The following is a 22,659-nucleotide window of genomic DNA, read 5'->3' as shown; positions in this document are numbered from 1 at the left end:
TATTATTTTAGTTGGGCCCAAAAATTAAAGCATGAGTAAGGGAACAGCTCTCAACACCATGCTGTTGGGCCCAAATGGTACAAATAAGCCCAATACATCCATTTTCAATTTAAAATAAAGATTTGAACCAAATAATACCTTAATTAAGTGAAGAAAAATATTTTAATTATTTATTTCATGGAAGTGAACAGAATGGAGGCATAAAAAAATTAGGTTTAATGTTTAACAAAGTATATTGTAAAAAAAAAAAAAAAAAAAAAAGTAATAATTGTATTTGAGAAAGTAAAATTAGAATAGTGAAGCATGAAGTGGATAAAGTACCGATTACCATTACAATTCATCATCGTAGTAAATGTAATGATGGAAATAAAATTAGAAAATTAGAAAATTAGAAAATTACATTTTCTTTTAAAAGTAGAAAAAGAAATGAAATAGAATTAAACATAAGATAAGTGAGGCCCAATATATGATGGTCTTCTCCCATTCCACTTCCACTTCCACTTCCACTTACACACTGCACAAACAACACACACAATCAAACAAATACAAACATATTTATATATATAAACATTTTAAGTTTTAGTCCATTTTTCATAAAAGAAAATAAAATAAAATAAAATAAAATAAAATAAAAAAAACAATTTTTAACTTTCATTTTCAAAATTCTTTTATTCTTCTAAAAACGTAAACAAGAAAATGTATATATATATAACAAAACGGAACATAAAGAATATCCTACAACTTCAACTTTCCGTTAAAAAATGAGATTGAAAATTTTCAAAGAAAAAAAACTAAACTCAAATAATTATACATAATAGAATTAGGAGAATTAAAATAAACAAAATCCAAACCTCATAAATATTTATTTTGCTCAAGCTTTAACTAGAGCAAGTTGGAGTGTTAGTAATGTTGCATTTAACTGGCAAAGCAAGAGCAAGGTCAGGATCAATCCCAAATGAGGATAGCAACATTGAGTTCTTATATTTGCAAAAGCAACTAAAGTCGGCATTGGAGAGCTTATTGCAACAAGTGGCCGGTGGCATCTCGGTCGGGCATGGTTTCGTTACCCACGGCTTACATGCCGTGAGACCCTCCTCGTCTACGCCGCACATTTCCATCACTATGGATATTCCTGCTATGCCAACCAATATCACCACCGCCGTTATCTTCACCTTTAAAGCCATCTCCATTGTGAGTAGGTAGAAAAGTTTGGTTTGTTATTGTTTGTGTTTGTATGTGAATATGATGGGAGATTAGAAATTTTGATATACATATATATGTGTTTGTTTATATATGAGTTTTTGAAAGAGAAAGGAGGAGAAAGAAGAGCCACAAGTTAAGTTCTCGTGAATTGGATTTGGAAGAATGTGGTTTGTTGAGGGCATCCCATTATTCAATTTCATTTCTTTTTTCTTTCCTATATAGCCTTTTGGTTGTTGTTGGTGAGATAATTTAAAAAATAATCATTTTTCGTCTTTATTTTTTTATTTTTTATGGACGTTTTAACAATAGTTCATATGTTTGATATTGATAGAGAAAATAGATCATTTTCTTTTTTCGTTATATTAGAAAAAAGATAGACGTATTGATAAAAATATGATCAAAATGAAGAAATCATTTGGACGTTTGTTTTGTTAAGAAAAATTCCTTTTCAGTTTTAGGGGAATGAATATTCATAAAAGGAAAATAGAGAACAAAGGGAAGAAACTTTTGGAATAAAATGTAAGCTAAATCTTAAAAGAAAATAGAAAAACTAAAAGCCCGAGGCAGTGTCAGCATATAGAAGTGGGAAAAATGATAGGTTCATGATGATGTCAGACGTGTTGTTGTCATGACCATTGGATCGAATAAACATATTTGGTCCAATATTATTTGAGCCCAAGTCCAATTGGGCTTTAAAAAGGCTTAACTTAGACATAAAAATTTGGTAAGATCCAAATCCAATTAGTTGGACTTTAGGATCATTAAGTTCACATAATAACCATATTTTCTTTCATTTGAAAGATTTCAACTTAAAAGGCATTCATTTGGTCCACTTCCTCAAGTCAAAGTAGCATGAGATCAAACCAGGATCACATGTATGGTTTGACATGGAACTTGAGACTTGCAGCAAGCAAGCATTTGGAGTGGATGGTTTGACACCATTTGAGACATGTTTGTATATGTATATGTATATGTATATGTATATGCCTGCTTTGTTTGTATTGTTGGAGGTTAAAGGAACATTACATGCTTTTCTCATCTGAACTTCTTCTCATTAAGTTATAATGTTTATATATATCTTTCTTAGTTCACATCCCCAAATGCAGCAACCTCTTTCTTGGATGTTTGGGTATTCCTTTAAGAATCTACAAATATTTCTCACTCACTCTCCCATTCAAAACTAATCATGTTCGGTGATTCATTTTTGGAGTTTCAACTAACATACCCTAAATTACTATATGATATTACACAAGGGGTCTTTCTCTTTAATATATTACATAAAAGTCTTAAATGGACTAATATTTTTCACAAAAGAATTGATGAATTGACCTTATTATCCAAATTTCATTAATCTTGATCAATATTTTCCTTGATTATCAACAACCATATTTATTATATCAATCGTAACTTTCTTAATTATTAATATATATATATATATATATATATATATATATATATATATATATATATATTTGTATTTATTAATGTAATATTTATTAACTTTAGAATAATTTAAATATGATATAAATTATTATCTTATATGATAATAATATTTTTAATTATCCTCAAAAATAAATTTTTTCAATTTTATCTCCAACCAAAAGTTAATTTCTCACGATCATCAGTTCCGATGCCGGCATTCTTCTTCGATTTCGGTTACAAAAAAAATTTGTTATTCCTTCTTCCCTCCCAATTTGCTTTTTGTGATATAATTAGTATTTTATTTTTTTGTTTCGTATATTATTTATTCTTCCGTTTCGTAGCATATATTTTTTTTCTTTCACAAATTTGTACTTTCTTCTTCCGTTTTGTAGCATATATTCTGGTAATGTTCCTCTTAGTTTGATTTTTCACATATGCTACCGAATAATACATTTATGTTTTGTGATTTGTTACATATATACTATTGCATATATTCAATAATACATACACATTTTTTTCTCATGTTCTGTAATTTTTTTCTTACTCAATTTAACAAATTGAAAATACAACATTTCATTCATAAAATATATAATGTATTATTTCATATATACTATTCATAAAGCAATTTAACATATCCTATTTTTCGGTAAATGTATGTCAATTTATATGTATTGTTGTATATATGAAGGTGTATATATACACTAAATAACAAAATTGATATATCATTTTTTTAAAAACTGTATGTCAACATATATTTATCAAGTGGTATTGTTGAACAAGAAATTTTGGCTAATTAAATCATGCCACGACATCACAGCAAAATTGTGATGATTATAATTTGATTGGATTTGGGTAGTTAAGTTTTCTCATATCCAATCTAGTTTAAACCCCTAAAGAAAAATTGGGTTAAAGAAATAATGGACTCGAGCCTACGCAAACAAGTGGACCCGAGCTCGAGCCCGAGCCCACCAAGCGAATGGGTTCGAGCCCAAGCCTGTGAAGAAAAATGGGTCCAAGAAGCAGATGGGCCCAAGCCCAAACCAACAAGCAGATGGGTCCAAGCCTAAGCCCAAGCCCAACAATCAAATGGGTCCAAGCCCACCTAAAGCCCATAGAGATTCTCTATAAATAGAGACCTTCTCATTCATTTTGAAGATCTTTGAGTTAAAAGGAAGAATTAAAGCTCTGAAGAATTGAAAATTTAAAACTTTTAAAGACTCTCAAGATGTACAAGTTATTATCAACCTCAAGATCATCCTTCTAAAAGATCAAAGACTTGAAAGATCAAACTTTTCTTGAACTCCAAAAGATTGAAGCTCGAATTGACTTACAACTACAACTTCCTGAAAATCAAAGATAAAAAGGTTCTAAGTTTAAATTGTATGTGAGAGAAAGAATCAAAAGAGTAAATATTAGAGATTGTATCCAGTATATCAATCGATATACAAAATTTAATTCCACGAATTAAATTTCTTCTAAAATCTCGTGTGGATAGGTATATATCTAAATGCAATATTACGGAATCAAAGTTTAAAACGTTTTAGGAAATCTACGATGTAATGGAGTAAGGAAAAATATGAGGAATTGAGAAAGACAATTAAACGAAAGTATGAGGATAACAGAAAAAGGAAATAAATTGAGAATCGATGAAGAACGAAATCAGAATCAGTGATGGAGGAAATAAGATTACGTGAATAAGGAAACTGAATGTACCTGAATTGAAAGAATGTTGCGATTTTTCGGTGACAGAATCGGGCTTACTTGAAGAAAACATATGATATTCTACGGTTACTAGATGTCCATATATATATATATATATATATATTATCGTAAATTAGAAGGGATATATATCTAAAAAAACATAACACACATATCATATTCTTCAATTACTGTATGTTAATTACTGTATATTATTGTATATATGTAGGGGTATATATTTAAAAAATAACAGAACACATACATCATATTAATCAGTTACTGTATCTCAATTTATATGCATTATGATATATATGAAGGAGTATATATAAACTAATTCACATAACAGACAATTGAAATTCCTTAAGAACTGTATGTAATAAATATATGCATTATTATATATATGAAGTGGTATATATCTAAAACAAATATTTCGGAATATAACGTTAAACGTTCTAGGAATATTACGATTTAATGGAGTACAAAAAATATAATGAATTAAGGAAGACAATTAACCGAATGCATGAGGAGAACGAAAGGACGAAATAAATTGAGATTATGTGAATAACGGAATCAAAATTGGTGATGGACGAAATATAAGGAGATGAAGGATGAAATTGGATGGAATTGGTGAAGAAATTCGATAACTTTTCGACGGAGGATGTACCGGAATTAGTAGAGAAATTGGATAAATTGCAGGCGGCGGATGTGGTAAGATTAAAATTGGATAGTAAAATGAGTTGTTTTTCTATAGATCTTTATTTATTTATTTATTTATTTATTTTCTTTAAGTTGGGAAGACCCATGAGCCCACTCTGGCCCAAATCGGCCTGCAAACCCACCAAAAATAGACCCTCTGGCCCAAAAAGAAGAGTGCCCAACTTTAAAAACAGAATAGCTAAATTTATTAAGAAAATGAGGAAATCTAGATTAATCAAAGTGTATGAAGATGGAGATATATTGTGTATATGGTTAATCTTAACTCTTCTTTTTGTTTTTGTCAAAGAGAGCCTTATTAGAAGAGATGTAAGAGGTAGAGATGGTAAGACACAATTTCTAAAATACAAATTTAATAAATAACCCAAAATCACATATTTTGAATCTTCAACTTTGACGTGGCCGCAACCAATAGAAGTAATTTCTTTGTCTCAGAAAAGCTTTCCTAAAAGCTCAAATTTAACCCCAAATGATCGTCCAATGTGACATTATGACTAATGAACAGTACCAATAATCATGGTTTCAACAGCCTTTACATCAACATTTTTATTATTACACCATAATATATTTAGAATTGTATGTGATGTTTCTAATGTTTTGAATCTTTTTTTAATAGAAAATATCAAAATATATGTGATAATTTAAAAAAAAAAAAAAAAGAGCATTATTTCTCATTTACAATTTTAAAATTTCAAAATTTTGATCACAATATTAAAAAAGTTTGATAATAAATCCATCAAATGAATATTTGTTGATTTGGTTGCATGAATTTCCTAACACAGAATATAAATTAAATTATAAAATTGTAAATCATATTTTGGAGAAAATTAGAATTAGTTTCTATAGTTTTGAAGGTTAAATTTTTTCTTAATAATAGTCCATAAAGGGTTTTTTATTCAAAGCATGTGTAACACTTTTAATTTAGGTGGAGTATATTATAAATAGGAGGGGTAGTGATAATATAAATGTATGGTAAAGAAAGACTTAAAAGAAATTAAAAGTTAATTACAACTTATACTAAAAAGATTAAATTTTCTTTTTTGTGACTCATTCCTAATAACTCCAAAGTTAAGTGTGTTTAGCGTGTAGCAATCCTATGTTAGATAAATTCCTATAGTTTGTGTATAGTGCAATTGAAGACAATGAAAGAAGAAGAAGAAGGGAAAAGAAAAGTGAATGTGAAGGAAGAGAATAATAAAAAAAAAAGAAGAAGAAGAAGAAGAAAGGAGAAGGAGGTGAAAGAAAAGCTAAATATTGAATAAAAATCCCAAAGGAAAAGGACAACCACACAATTTTAAGGCAAAAAAAAACAAGGAGTAATAGATGATAGGGGTTAGCTTATTAACCTTTTCTTTTATTTCTAAAGGGAAGAGGAGAGGAGGGGACCCTCCCTACAAGCTTAACCCTTAATGAATGGTTTTGTTAAAAAATGCAGCTTTTGTTTTTCCCCAAAACTGTCCTTAAAACTGTTGACTTGTAGAAGGACCAATATTATTATTATTATTATTATTATTATTATTATTATTATATATGTATATATGTATATAAGAATTAATGTCAGAATTGTTGTTATAGAGCCCCCATTAAAAAATAAATTAAAAAATCTAACCTATGGTTTTATTACTTTATATTATATAAATTTTAGTAACTAAAATTTAATCAAAGGATGCCCTCTCCCAAAACAACAGCACAAAACACCATGTTCTCTAAGCCCACTCATGTGTGTGTGTGTGTCTGTGTTTTTCTTTTCTTTTTTTTTTTTTTAATATTTTCTTAGGCCCTAATAAAAACAGCTTTTGTTTAATTACTAAAATTCATGCCTTTATCTTATTATTTATACTATATTATATAATATAGTGAGTCATTCACATCTACATTTTATCTTCACTTACAAATAAGCCAAAGCCAAGTTGAAAATGTTCAACTATATATTTTGGTCTTATGTATAATTAATATTTTAGTTTTTGGCAGTTTCAATGCTTTTATTTCTAAATTTTAAATTTAGTTCCAAACAATAATATTATTTTCCATCAAAAATCATATTCTAAACATTTTCACAATTTATAAAAGAATACTGATTATAAATATATCCCACCACGTTACCTTCAATTTTTAGATTTTTAAAAATCTAAATCTTATTAATCAATTTAAAAGAATTATAATAGATTCAAATTCATTATCTTTCACATCCTATTGGCGTAAAATATTGAAGAATCTATGATATCTTTTCTAAATCTTAAAATCTATTTAGCCACAAAGTTATTGACATGGAACCAAATTTATGTCAAAGACATTTATATCGAAATTCTCGTATTTTAATAAGTTTGACATCCCCATAAATAATGAATTGACATTATTGTGATTGTACCATTAAAAAAAAGTTCATACTATAAATACAAACACATCTATTTGTTAATTTTTCACTATTAAAAACTTTTAAAAATATATATTGAAATCTGCATTTTATCAATCATCTTTTGATCAACATTTTCATATAATTAAAATTTCAATAAGTTGATATCGACATTTCAAACACATATAATCGTATATTAAGAAAGACCAAAGACCAAATGAGCGAATTAAATTCGTAATATATATTATTAATTAGAAGAGTGAGGCCAAAATCTTATAGAAGCATGGGATGGAATTACACTATTTTGTTTCATTTTCTTGTAGAGTGAACTATACTTTTGTATGATAACTTATCATTAAAAGTAAAATATCATAATTTCTAAGTTAGCATTCATTTATATTATATAGTCTGATGTTGGCTACTTATTTCAACTATTTTTCATCATTGAATAAAATATCAATAATGTTTTATGAAGCTTATTGGAGAAACTTTGGAGATACTTAAAAAGAATGAGTGAATTAAGAGTAATGATAATAAAAAAGTATTTTTTAAAATAGTTAAAAGTTAAAAGATATATTTAAGTTGGTTTGATAATCATTTTATTTTATTATTATTATTATTATTATCTTTGTTAAAAAAGGGGTAGGGAGTCTCAAATCTATGATTTCTTGATTTAGAGTTTATTGTGGTTTTGTTAATGTTACATTAAAAGATTTATTATTTATATTACATCATGGAACTTTTGAATATTTATTTTTATATGTTTTAATTCTTGTTTTATACTTTTTTTTCATGTTATATATAGCTAAATTCTCAATTATTAATTAATAGTAAAAATAGAAGGAGTTGAATTATCAAATAGAAAAATGAATTAGATATAAAAAAAAAAGAAAAAGTAAAAAAAAAAAAGATAATCAATTATGTCATGAAGAGAATTTTGAAATAATCATATAGTTAAGAACAAAATGGAAGGGATGATAAAAGAATTAAAGCCACAAAAAAAAGACTTCTTAGTCCACTCAATAATGGAGAGAGCCACTTTTTTTTCTTCTTTTACATATACTTATACTATTATGAAACCAAACAATCATTTAATTGTAGATCAAACATAATTTAAATTAAAACATTATACTCTAATTTAAAAAAAAAAAAAAAAAAAGATATTACAAATTATACTAAAAAATAGTTATATAAATATTAAGAAGAAAGCTATAATTACAAGTGAATAATTTTCCTTGAAAAAAAAATATTGGTTGGATTACTATTATTATTAGGATAAAAAAATATATCATATATCTAATTTATATTTACATTTTAGGGTATTTTATTTACAAAATATTCGTAATATTTCCGAAATTTTTATGCAATTGATCTCAACTCTACGTGTTTCAAAACAACCTACATAAACACCCGTTAATATTTTGAAAGAAAATTGAAAATCTATATAAACACGATGGTACGTATCATTATTTTGATTTTAATTAGATCGTGATTGATGATCCTATATTTCAAATTTTCATCTAATATTTTAATGTATGTATTTCTAATCTAACATTAGTTTTAATTCTTGAAATATTTGTGAAAAGTTGATGGTATGATTTCTAACTTCTTTTTTTTTTAAAAAAAAAATAGAAATTATTTATTTGTTTGGTTGTAAAATATTATATTAATTGAAAGGAAGTTATTTAATAATTTTAATTTTAAATGATAGATATAATTCAACTTTCAACTATTTGTGGATGAACTTTCATGTGAGATATTATTAAAGTTGGTTGAAATAATGGAAAAGGGTTTAAGGACTGTATTGATTGGATTTTAAAGAGATGTCTTAACGATTCTTCCACCACAAGTCTAATTAATTATAATTATAATTGCATATATTGTTTTATAATTAAAGGTGATGGAGTAGATTATTATTTTTTTAAAAAAAAAAAAAATAATTTCCAATAAATAATATTCAAAAGCATTCGTTAGATTTACTTTTGTATTGTCAAATAATATTATTATGTTGACATTTGATAACTCTTCTACTTTTTTGTTTTTTATAAAATTAAAGAAAAAAGGTATCTTTGATTCAATAAGATTCCAATGCTATGAATAACTTTAAATACAATTTTCGAACCCAACTATTATTATTTGGTTCACAGTATTATATCTTTTAAATATACAATTATACGAATGTCAAACATATACATATATATATATATATTGAACAATGTTTTGAACATAAAAGCAAATAGTTCTACTTTTTTTTCTACGATGAGTTATAAGGAGTATTGATTTTGAAAAGCATTATCGAATCACAGGTAGGAAACTTTGCACGTTTGTAGTTTTGGTCTTTATACTTAACTTGTTTTAGTAACTTATATTTTGAAAACTAATGGTTTATTTGATAGGTAATTTTGAATTAAGTGATCTATAAATTGTAAATTTTGAAAACAATAGTTTTTGTGTTTTCATTGCTTTTAGATTTTAGTTTTGAAATTTTAAAAAGCACAAGTATTTTTTTTTAAAAAAAAAAAGATAAAATTGTTAATTCCTCCCGACTTAAAACTTTGAATATATTTAAAACCAACTAATTCCTTTACCTTTTAAAAAAGATAATTGGATTGCATCCTAAATAATAAGAATGTTATAAAAAAAAATAATGGTTCTTAGATTGTATTGACTATTGAGTTTCTCCCTATTCTACCTCTTCTTATTCTCATTCACATGTTAATAACTCATGGTTGTATCTGTGAATTGGTTATGAGATAGATGTAAAAAAACAACAAAAAAAAAAAAAAAAAAAAATTGTCATCTTGGCCTTCTTATCCTCTCAAATTTTTGTCTCTCAAAAAAGTTTTTACAAATTTTTTTTTTTTCAAAATCATTGTAAATACCAAAAATATAGAAAATAGAGATAAAATACAGCAAATTTTAAGAATAGATATTAATAGAGTTGTATAAAATGTCAGATAGAAATTCATAAAATCAAAACAAAAAATTGAGATTTTAAAATTGAATGTGGTATGTAGTATGAAGTCTGTGTCCAATAATAATAATAATAATAATGAATGAATGAATGAATGAATGAATGAATGAAGGTGACCCACATTTTCATATACTATGGAAAAAGAGAAGGTAAAAAGGAAATCCATTGATTGGAGATGGAACATAATTAAAATGAAATATTATACTAATAATTACTAAAAAAAAGGAATAGAAGATACTATAATTGATGAGTACTACAATTACAAGACAATTGAGATCTAAATCAACAATCTAAGATATCCTAATCTAAATCAAATTTTTGTTGGATATTAATGATCCAAACAATTATTGTACCTACATTCAACAAATATATTACTATCATTATACAACCTTACATTTATACTTTTTTTTTTTTTAATAATTACAGAATTGTGATTTTTTTTAAAAAAAAGGAAAGTTGCTACTTTATCTAGGCTATTATGATTTTTTATTTTCTATTTTTTTTCTTCTTAATTTTGGAGTTGCTATTTATGAAAGTTTATTGAAATAATGGAAAAGGATTTAGTGATTGTATTGATTGAATGTTTATATATATAAAATATCCTTAATTGCTCTTCCACCACAATTTCAACTCATCTTTTGAAATGGAAAATTGTTTCCTTTTATGTCAAAATATTGTATTAATAACATATATTAAATACAACTTTTTTTTTTTACATTTTATGGCGAAAAAAAAAAAAGAAATACAGTGAAAACTATAAAATTCTTTATAAGCTATTTACATTTTTTTTAGGAGACATTTTAAGATACTCCATAAAATTTAGAACTATTTACGAAAATAACAAAATTTATCAGATTTTCTTTCATATATTTTAGTTTTTTTTTTGCTATATTTTGTAAATAGTTTTTAAAAAAATTCTATTCATAAAATTCTCTTTTTTTAAATAGTTTTAATTTTTTTTTCTATCTATAAGAATTTTTTCTTCTTAACTCCAATTTTGTTTATTTATTTATCTATTTTATAGATGTCTTTTTGTAAAATGTCATGATTAACTCTTAATCTTAAAAATTCAAATAAAAGAAAATCAAAGTTGTTATCAACTTATTATTGCTTTTTTAATACAACAATAACTACGAAAACTTAAAAACAAAATGAATGGTATAATCTATCCAAAGAAGATGATCTTCAAGTCAGATGGTCGAAAAATCAAAATTTCAAGCATTTGTAACCGAGTCGTGGATAACAAAATCACTTTTGCACGAAACTAAGAATAGACCCACGATGTAGAAGATCACCAAAGTAATCAACAAAGCAAGAACCCTAATAACACAATTGGATTTCCCAACCCTAAGCTTCCAAGAATAAGAAAATCAACTTCCACTTAAAACAAGCATGTACATTCTAAGAGCCTAAGGAGTAGCTCTAGTTGTCGCTAAGTAACCTATTTATGACATCACCAATCGAACAAAATACATTCTAAAAATGTGATAGTACAATCTATAAGGGATAATTTGAAAAACAAAGAGAGTGATTTTTAAAACTATCCTTTCTATCTAGTGGCAGATCCATAAATTTTGTATAGGAACACTATATAATAAAGACACTAAAAAAATGTAAAAGAATATTAATAACGTCAAAGATTAATTAATTTAATACGTATTACAAGTGTTCTCTATGAATTTTCATGTTTTGAAATCGATCCATGATAAGTTTATTATCTAATTTATTTAATAAATTCTTCTCAATATAAGTTATAAGACAATCATTCATCCATTGATTTCTCATTCGATTGCACAGTCGAGTCTTCACAATATTCATAGCAGAAAGTGTTCTCTCTATCGTAACTGTTGCAACCGGTAAAATCAATGTCAATGTGAGCAACCGAGTAGACCTTATCTCTTTTTGTAACAACAATTTTCACTACAAGATTACCAATGCTTTTTAGTTCAACAAACTCGGAACGCATATCAATAATGTAATTTTGAAGTTGATCCTCAAGCATAGAGAGTTCAATAGCTGAAAAGTCTCTTGGATACAACTGAGCAAGGTGACTAAGTTTTTGTTTATCAAAAGCAACAAATTAATTACTCTGATTCAAACAAGCCATACAGATAAGCAATTCAGTACTTGATTTAGTAAAACGATTATTAAACTCTTGAAGTTGCATCAACATAGAATACTTCAACACGATAATGATGCAAATTTGTAATTGGTTGAGATTTTCGACTTTTTCATCCTCGAACTAAAAACAGCATCCATTGTAAGAACTTCAATGTTATGACTATTGGAGAAATTAGAAACTCTTTCCAATAATGAATCCCGACCAGATTCTCTCATTGTTTGCAGTTTACCTTAACAAACATTGACTAAATTGGTTGCATTCACAATGTTTTGATCTTTTCTTTGTAAGACTTGAGACAAGTCATTTGGGATTCACAATATATTATTCACGAGATGCATATCGAAAACAAAGTCATTATTGAAATTTTATCTTAGTTAGGTTTTTTTTTTCTCTTATTAATAAATTATCTCCATTTTATGACATTATTGAAATTTGTTAATAAAATTGACATTTGGAAAAATAAAATTATTAAAATTTGGAAAGATATTTAATATTTGAGAAAAGAAAATTAATGATGTTTGAAATAAAATATATTTTGTGACAATTTAAGAAGAAACTTGATATTTGGAATAAAAATAATTGCAATACATAAAATTCAAATCTTGATTTGATTGTGAGAAAGTGAGACATAACCACGGGAGGATAATTAGAGTTTAATAAATATAAAACATTATTTAATATATACTGTAACATGAGAAGGTGAATTAAAATTTTAAAATCACACTATTTCCAAATTAGCCGTTTTTAAGTTGAGGGAAAAGAGAATTGAGTTAAAATGTTTGAAAGTTAGAAGATAGAAGTTAGAAATGCAAAATTTAGGTGTTAGAAGGAGGAAAGTGGGGGAGAGTTGAATGTTAGGAGAAACGATTCAAAGAAAAGGGGGTTTAGGGCAGAGGGAAGGGTATGGTTATGAGCTGCACACTGACATTAGCTCTCAGAAACTGCAACACCTATTTTGACTTCTTCCCCAAGTCTCTGTTTGTTTTGTCAGAAACGCCCTTTTCCCACCTCATTCTGTTTTTAATTCTTATTCTCACTTCACTCTTCTTCAACCCCCCCTTTTCTTTTTTTTTTACTTCAATTACAAGTTTATCGCATTCATTATTTATTTTTGTTTTGGTAAGTTGTAAAAGTAGAGGAAAGGGTAATTTGGTGGTGTGTTTGTAAAAATAGAGAGCAGGTGGGGTTTGTAAAAACTACTTTTTCATCACATCCTTTGCTGTTTTCCCTGCCCTACCCTCTGCCACTCTCACTGCTTCCAAATTAATACTCTCTTTACTCTGCTTCTGAATCTCTCTCTCTCTCTCTCTCTCTCTCTCTCTCTCTCTCTCTCTCTCTCTCTCTCTCTCTCTCTCTCTCTCTCTCTATATATATATATATATATATATATATATATATATATATATATATATATTATAAATAATACTTCTTTTATAAATAAATTCTCAATTTTTAGTTTTCAATTTCTTAAACATAACTTTTAAACTTAATATCATGTTTTTCTAATTAAATACTTACACTCTAGGGTTGGCCTTTAATACAGTTTAAGATTAGGTTTAAAGTTGCTTTGAGTCTATGTATTGTATTCTCTCACATGAGAATTATTAATTGTTATTGCTAAGTCAATTTTCGTAAAAATTTTAATTCTTTTTATTTAAAACTAAAATTTATTTTAAAGCATTTTCAGCTCAAGTAAAAAAATTGAAACTATTTACCTATTATAGTAAAATCATCTAAAAAAAAAATTAACTCATTTGAATTTTTTTGATATATGTTGTAAATAGTTTAAATTATGTTATTTTGGAACCATTCCTCCTTAAAATACTTATTTGTTTTTACATTTATTCAAATCTATTTCCCGGATCAAAAAATATAATATCATATTGATTTTCTTAAAGTAAAACTACTTTTTGAATATTTGAAATTTAATAAGCAATGTATATCCTTCTAAACAAATATTTAAAATTATAAATTATATATAAAAAATTTATTAGAAGATCTATTTTGGTCCTATTTAAAACAAGATAACTTAAAGGAGAGAATTCATGTAAATAGAAAAATATTAAAATTATTTACAAAATATAAAAAAAAAATATATATTAAAGATAATGAGATAGATTTTTTTTTTCAATGTTTTGTAAATAGTTTTAATTTTTATTTTTCAGTAATTAAAAATGCTCCACTATTTTTTTACAATTTTGGATTAATTTTTTAAAGGATTAAAAATTTTGAAAAATAAAAATAAAAGAAGAAAATAATTACAAAAGAAAAGGAAAGTTGAATATTTATTCAGCAAACACTCTAACGACTCCTTCCTTCCTTCCTGTTTGAATTTGAGATTTGCGAAACACTTATTCCCATTCCAAAGCTAATTTTTACGGAACAAAATTTACCCTGACATTTTACTAAAAGCCTCAAGGCCATCATATACACAAAAGTCCAAAGAAGAAAAATAAAAGGTGAAAAATGAGAATCATAAACAACACAAATAAAGAATATAGTAGAATATACATTGTGTGTGTTTTTGTTTTTTTTTTTTTTTCTTTCTTAGTTTCTCTTTTTCCCAAAAAAAAAAATTGTTGAAAAAAAGTTAAAGGAATGCCTTTTTTTTTTTTTTTTTTTTTTTTTTTTGGAAAAAGCAACCCAATTTCTGTCCCTTTCTTTCTCTTCCATTACTCCTCTGTCATTGTGTCTTCTAACTTCTTCTCCCAAAACCCAAAACCCCCCATTTTCTTCTTCTTCTTTACCATTTTTCTATAAATAACCCCCAACCCCTCTTCTCTTTCAATTTCAACCCCCACGATTCTATTCCTCACACGCTCTCTCTCCAATTTACAAACCCAACCTCCTCCTCCTCCTGCTTCTTCTTCAATGGAGGTATCTCATCGATCTCAATTAACCAACCCTCATTTCTCCTCCTCCTCTTCTTCTTCTTCTTCTTCTTCTTCTTCTTCTTCTTCTTTTTTAGTTCATGTTTTTATTGTGCATGTTTTTTTTTTGGTTGCATATAGGATTACTACTACCGGAGAAACTACATTCCCAGCTTCGGTAACTGGGAATGGAACGACCATCTCCCTTTCTCCCACTGCTTCGAATCTTCTAGAATCGCGGGTTTCCCTCACGACACCGATCTCTACGTCGCCGGCGATCTCTACGAAAATGACGTCGTTACCCCCGCGATGATCGTCGTCCCTCGCCCCAGGGTGCGTTCCTCTTTTCATCAACTCTCATTTGAATACCATTGTTTTTATTTTTCTTTTAAATTAGTTAATAAATAACATTACTTTCGAATAATATTATATATATATATATATATATATATGTATATATTAATTATATTTGACAAGTACATTATGTTTATTTATTTGAAAATGTTAAAATACATAGATATTGAATGATAGAAGCATAAAAAAAAAATGATTAAAGATTAAATAGAATGGTTTTATTAATGTTATTTACTTTTGAAAAAGAAAAGAAGAAAGGAAAGGAAAGGAAAAAAAAGAAAAGTGAGGATAATGAGTGGATCCACATGCTTCCTCTTACATTAAGCATGCTCATAACTTTCTTTTTAACTTTCTTTTTAACTTTCAATGTACAAGAAAAGGAAGAAAAATAAGTACGTGATAGTCACGTGACACTTCATTTATTTAATTAATTCATTCTAATAATAATAAATAGAAAGCAAAAAGAAAAAAAGAGTTTTTTTTTTTTTTTCTTTTTTGAAAAATGAAGTAAAAGTGGGTGGCGGGTGATGCAGAGGAAGCGTGACAGACAGGGGAAGCAATCAAAGAAGGAAAACTGGGGAAGCCCAGGTAATGGAATGGTTCATCATTATTCAACAAAGCCAATGGCAATACCAAAGCCAGTTGATGAAGATTTGTATAAAATTTCCCCTGACCTCCTTGCTGCCAAGTCCAAAAAGGTCTTTTCACTTTTCCCCTTTTCTTTTTCTTTCTTTTTTTTTTTTTTTATGATTTTTAATATCGTATTTCTTAGTTTCGATTGTCACCTTAGTTATTTATTCCTTTCACAAATGTTCCTGTATATATATATAACTTTGTATTGTTTCTGTGTGTCTTTATTACTAGACTTTTTTTTTTATATATAATTATTATAAATGGTAAAATTATTGAAAATATTTAATAATAGATCTGGAATTTTATGTAAATGATCATCAATTTTTGTTTATAAAACTCTACTAGAAAGATGATGGTAAGTTTTGGGTGTCATTAGAATTTGTTTAAATTTATCTATTAAACATAAATCTAGAAAGAAAAAAACAAAAAAGATACAAAAATTGAAAATCTAACTTCTTGTTAAATTTTGGTTATGGGTTATGTATATTTAAAAATGGTTTTTTTTTTTTTGTTTATATATATTTATATTTATGCAGAAAAGAGGGCTGAGCTACATAACAAATTGCTTTGTGCCAACTTGTTTGATTTAATGAAGAAGAAGAAGAAGAATGAAGGATAAAAGAAGATGAAGATGAAGATGAAATTAATGGGACAATGAAATGAATGTATATTTTTTCTCATCAAAGAAAGAGACAGAGAGGCCAAATAGTACATAATCTTTTGGGATGTTTGGTTATCAAATTCATGATCATATATATATATATATATATATATATATATATTTATCACCAAAAAAAAAAAAAAAGAATGAATTATCATAGAGAGGTGTTAATTTTTAATTTGTATTTTTGAGAGTGTGTGTGTTTTTTTTTTTAAAAAAAAGAATTAGAGGGGAGAATTATTTGTACAAGGGTTCTCCCATTTGGTTACTATGTTTAATTTATTTAGGGTTTGGATGTGTAATGAATATATTCTATATTTGAAAGTAAAAGACCACCAACTTTATTGGGCCTTCCATTTCATTTTCATTATTGGTTCTCATTTGGACCTATCCAGAAAATGCTTAATTACTTCTCACCTCTCTATCCTTTCAATTATTAATGATGTCATTCATTTTTATTTTTACTTTTAACCACTTTTATACATAAGATGAGTTTAATGGCATTCAAATTAATTATGGGTGAACTTTACAAAATACAACTATTATGAGAGTACTGTATAAATCCTAAAACTATTTTTTTTTTCTTCTTTTATTAACTTTATCAAATTTTTAACATTATAATTATATATATTTTTTTTATTTTATCATATTATTAACATTTATAGTGTACTTTTCAAGTAGCCAACTAAAATTAAAACCAAAGATATTTATGCTAGAAAACGGATGTCTTGTGCGAAATTCAAAAACCAAACCTAATAAATTGCTTTTTGACAGTTTTGGCTATTTCTTTTCTAAAAAAAAAATGAGAAAAATATTTAAATCATAAATTTTTCATTTATCTCTAAATCAATGATTTACCAACTAATTTAGAAAAGAAAACACTGTAAAAATCTTCACATAAACTCACTAATTTCATTAAAATTAAATAAAAAAAAAAAAAACAAGTTTTGAAATTAACTCTAATAATATTCCCAAAGTTAAAGAAATTTCAACGATAAATTAACTCTAATACATCTTCAATGTGTTTTTTCTATTAGAAAACACTTTATCAATTTCATATAAGATATATATGTTTTTATATAATTCACTAAATGTACAAGAGCAAACTTTTTAACGATACTTAGAGTGAACGTATTAGAAGATTAAAATTAAAATGCTTACCCAAGTATTAATGGATTTTTCCACAAAAAAAAAAAAAAAAAAAAAAAAAAAGAAGAAGAAACTATTAGATATAAAATTGAATTTTGACTCAAATAACACTAATATTTTAATTTTTCTTTTAATACATCCATAACTTTTAAAAAATGTTTAATATGTCGATCAGGAACCCATCAACATGCAAAATGAAGGTTCATAAGTTTAATTAACATCGTAAAACTTAAAGAATCTAATAGACATATAATTGAAAGTTCAAATAGTTAATAGATATCTAATTGAAAGTTCAAATATTTAGTAGGCACGAGTTTAATTAGAAATTCGAAAAATTTGCAAGGACTGTACTTATAGTTTAATTTGAAAATTCAAAGCTTGCCAACTTAATTATATTTATAATCAAAGCGAGCTTAACTAAACAATAATTAACATTACCTTCCTCCTTAGAGGTTTGAAGTTTGATCTCCACACATTACAGTTTTTATAATAAGAATAATTATATTTATATATAATATAATCAAAAGACCGAGTTATCCTCAACATATGAAAAGATTATCTAAAACCATAGTACATAGGGTGAGCATGGGTCGATTAGAGTCGATTTTTCGACCAAACCAACCTCGACCATGAAGGAGTACAGACTGACCGTTTTGGTCGATCGATCCATTTAAGCTTTCAAAAATTAAAAAAAAAATGTTGTCGACTTGAAAACTGACTGACCACCTTTGGCTTGATCGATTTTCATTGGTTAGTTAGGTTTTACGGTCTATCATACTCATCCCTATTAATTTAATATACATAATAGAACTATTCTAAGAAAAACAAAGGAAGCAAATTTTTTTTTATTGAATTGGTATTAAAAAAAATATGAAAGAGAAAAGGGAAAAGATGTTGAAATTATAGTGAGAAAAAGTGAAGAAATGTATGGATGATGAAGAAGAGAGATTTGGGTTTGAAAAGGAGAAGTGAGAGCCAAAAAAGGGTTATTATTGTGAGTTTGTGAGATTTGGGAGTACGAAACTCTCTTCTTCTTCTTCTTCTTCTTCTTCCTCAAAATGGGGAATCTATCAAACACTTTTTCTTTTTCTTTTTTTTTTCTTAAATTTTGGGACCAAACCTACATTTTGACTTTTGTTAGTTTTTTCTTCTTCACCCTCTTTCCTTTTTATGTCTTTCTTCTTTTGCCATCATTACATTACACATTAATCAATTCAACATCTACTTCAATCCTATCAAAACTTTCATATATTATAAACATCATCCACTCAAACTCTCTTTTGAATCTAATAAAAACCCTTTTCTTTTTTATATATATATAAATAGCCTTTCTTTTTTAATTTTAATTATCTTTTTTTTGAAGTTAAATCGTAAATTTGATCTACATGGTATAAAAGAAAGCTAGAGTTTAGTTTATATGATTTTAAAAATTAGAGTTTAGTCTAATCCCTATGATTTGAAGGAATTTCGTAAATAGTTTTTATAATTTGATAAACTATACTTACCAAAAAAAAAAAAAAAAAATCTAACAAATAGAGATTATATTTAATGAAACTTTTATCGATCCATAGCAACTATTAACGAAATTCTATTAAACCGTAAAGATTAACTTTTACTTTATCTTCGGATCATAGTTACCAAACTTTCCATTTTAGTCATTGTTTTATTATGCTATTTATTATTATTTTTCCTTTTCAATAAATGGATTACATGCATTGGATTACATCAAGCTTATACAAACTATTAATTTGAACTTGCTTAATTGATTATATTAATATAAAGAATTATATGAGCAACCTACATTGACCCTTTTTTTAGTTTTTTTTTTTTTTTTTTTTCTCTCTTCCTTTGTTGCCTTTTGTTTTTCCTTTCCTTTTATTTTGTCATCATTACATTACTCATTAATCAATTCAATATTTCTATACAATCATGATGTGTTTAATTGACTTTGTAATCTTCTTAAATCTTTCACATAACAATGATAATGCACTCACAACATAAACTTTTGAATCTTATAAAAACCTTTCTTGGGAATTGAAATTGATGCAAAAATATTATTAATCGGAACCCAATGAATCACATGCCTCCCTTATAGTTTCATTATGTGTGCATATGCATTCTTTAATACTAATATTGGTTCAAAATTTAGACCAACATTTGAAATTTTAATTCATACACTTTATAATTTCATAATGCTCCTCTAATCTCGAGATGTCATCCTTACTTATCTTGAACTACTTTTAAGAGTGAAGATTATATATGAACATTCTCTATAGACACGCCGGCCACATATGATTTTTAACATATTTTGTTGTAACTCGCATGTTTCTTAAGAACATTTTTAGGGGTTTGTCCAATATATGATTGCTCCATGTCCAAACATAATTTCTTATAACTGAGTCATAAAAAAGTGGTGTATGGTTAGTAGTTATCAACTATTTTAAGTTTTTTGAAACCATTTATTTTATTAGGGATGCCATCTCATATTTAGATGTGAGATCGATCTTGTGTATATGTTTTGAATATGAGTTTTAATTATAATTAATTTGAAGATGAGTTAATTGATTAAGGTATGAAAGATTTAGATATATAGTAAAAGGGAAATTAGCAATAATGATATAATTAAGAATTTGAAGAGTTGTATTATTGAGGGATGGTTGTTGGTTTGTTGTTGTTGTTGTTGTTGTTGGATAAAGAATGGAATGAATGAACTAAACCCTTAATTTCATTCAAATAGGGGTGGGGCCAAACCAACCCTATACAGTTTGACTTTGTTGCTCTTCTTCTTCCTCCTTTTTCATGTCTTTCTTCTTCAGCATCATTATGTTTGTTACACATTAATATTAATCATTGAATATTTTTAATCTTATAAAAACTTTCACATGCCAAAACCCAAATTTATGCTGTTGAAATGTTAATGTGTAAATTATTGGGTTTTGTTGTTCATATATGCATTCTCTTTAATAAAGAAAGTGGGATATATGTGTTTAATTTCAAAGTGGGACCAACACTTTTTAAACTCCTTTCTTGGTTTGATATCATTACATTTCACCATTAATCAATTCAACATTTTTCACATATAATGATGATGCACCTATACCACTTTTTAATCTCAATAAAAAACTTTCACATGACCATAATTGCACTCAATACTACACCTCTTCTTTTTTCTTTTTTCTTTTTTCTTTTTTCTTTTTTCTTTTTTATAAAATAATAATTTTCTTTTGGGATTTTAAATTGATAAAAAAAAAAAAACAAAAAAAAGAGAAGAAAAGAATATGTATATTATTTTTAGAACCCAGTAGTGTGTCTTTGGGGGGATATCTCTATTTGTAAGTTTCTTGTTGGAATCACCCTATATATTATTTATAACACACACGCACGCGTAGAGGTAGTTTTTTGTTTACAAATAAAAATATTATTATATCATTTTAGTCTCTTATCTACTTTATTGTTTTTTTTTTTTTTTTTTAAATATTTTTTAACTTATAGTTTTTTCACTCTAAATTTTTAAAATTTGTTTATATATATATATATATATATATATATATTTTATGAAAGCTATTATTATTATATAATTAGTTTTATTGAAAGTTAGCCAGAAGAGACTAATGGTTTGTTTGAATTACACTCTCAAATTTTTAATTTTAAAAATAAATTATTTTTTAAAAAATAAAAGTGTTTGGAAGCCACTCAATATAAATTTTAAGGTGTATTTTAAACAATCTTTAGAAAAATTAATTTAAACAAAAATGAATTTGTTGAAAAACATTTTTTTTTATTAAGTCGATTCAGATGGACTTTAAAACTAAGTTTAATTGAAGTTACAGTAAACTGAATTTAGAACGATTGAAAATAAAATTAAAATATAATAAACTTCAAAGTGAGCATAACATTTTAACCTTAACAAAAAAAAAAAAAAGAAGAAACATATTTACATATGATTGTAATTATTTTTTAGAAATTGGTTACACGACAAAGAAAGAAACAGTAGGAATGAAGTTCATAAATGGTCATTTTCTTTTTCTTCTTTTCACCTTTGTGTTCTTTAAATGCTTTTTTCGAATAAGAGAATCAAATAATCTACGATACAGACACTGTGAAAATAAACCTTTGTTATTTATGGGAGAAAATAATTTATTTGAAAGACATGAAAAAGAGAGAATTTAATTTCAAATATGGTCTCGAAATTGAAAGTAAGTAAAGCAAAATTTGTTTTTAGTAAAGATTGTACAATGTAATTGGGGCTTTGGTTTTTGTCATTTGGGCATATTTTTCAAGAACATATTAATTATTATAATTTGTCTTTTGGTGTTGAGAGTCCATGGTTTTTTTTTTTTTTTTTTTTTTTTTTTTTGCATATTTTAAAATGATAATTCCAATCCTCTTTGTTTGTTTCCTTTTTCTCATTTGTCACTTTCTCTTATTCCTTTTGGGGTTTTCTCACAAAAACAGTATATTCTTCCCTTTTGTCTACTCATTTTTTTTGGGACTAAGAAAAACAAA

The 22,659-nt window shown here is 26.3% G+C and overlaps 1 protein-coding gene and 1 long non-coding RNA gene across 2 annotated transcripts; one reads left to right on the top strand and one right to left on the bottom strand.

Annotated features, from left to right (window-relative positions):
* Positions 1-309: 309 nt before the first annotated feature.
* Positions 310-1,271, bottom strand: LOC103489717 (uncharacterized). The gene is made up of 2 exons (XR_007821755.1): positions 852-1,271; positions 310-514 (listed from the first exon to the last, which is right to left on the bottom strand). It is a non-coding gene; the product is annotated as an uncharacterized LOC103489717 (long non-coding RNA).
* Positions 1,272-15,176: 13,905 nt separating this feature from the next.
* Positions 15,177-17,371, top strand: LOC103504439 (uncharacterized). The gene is made up of 4 exons (XM_051081481.1): positions 15,177-15,363; positions 15,498-15,689; positions 16,244-16,408; positions 16,880-17,371. The coding sequence occupies exons 1-4, from the start codon at positions 15,358-15,360 to the stop codon at positions 16,931-16,933; spliced, it is 417 nt and encodes a 138-aa protein (XP_050937438.1). The 5' UTR covers positions 15,177-15,357; the 3' UTR covers positions 16,934-17,371.
* The last annotated feature ends 5,288 nt before the right edge of the window (positions 17,372-22,659 follow it).

This window comes from Cucumis melo, chromosome 1 (genome assembly GCF_025177605.1).
Source record: "Cucumis melo cultivar AY chromosome 1, USDA_Cmelo_AY_1.0, whole genome shotgun sequence".
In the NCBI taxonomy this organism is placed as follows: Eukaryota; Viridiplantae; Streptophyta; class Magnoliopsida; order Cucurbitales; family Cucurbitaceae; genus Cucumis; species Cucumis melo.
This window is presented reverse-complemented; position numbering and strand designations above follow the sequence as displayed.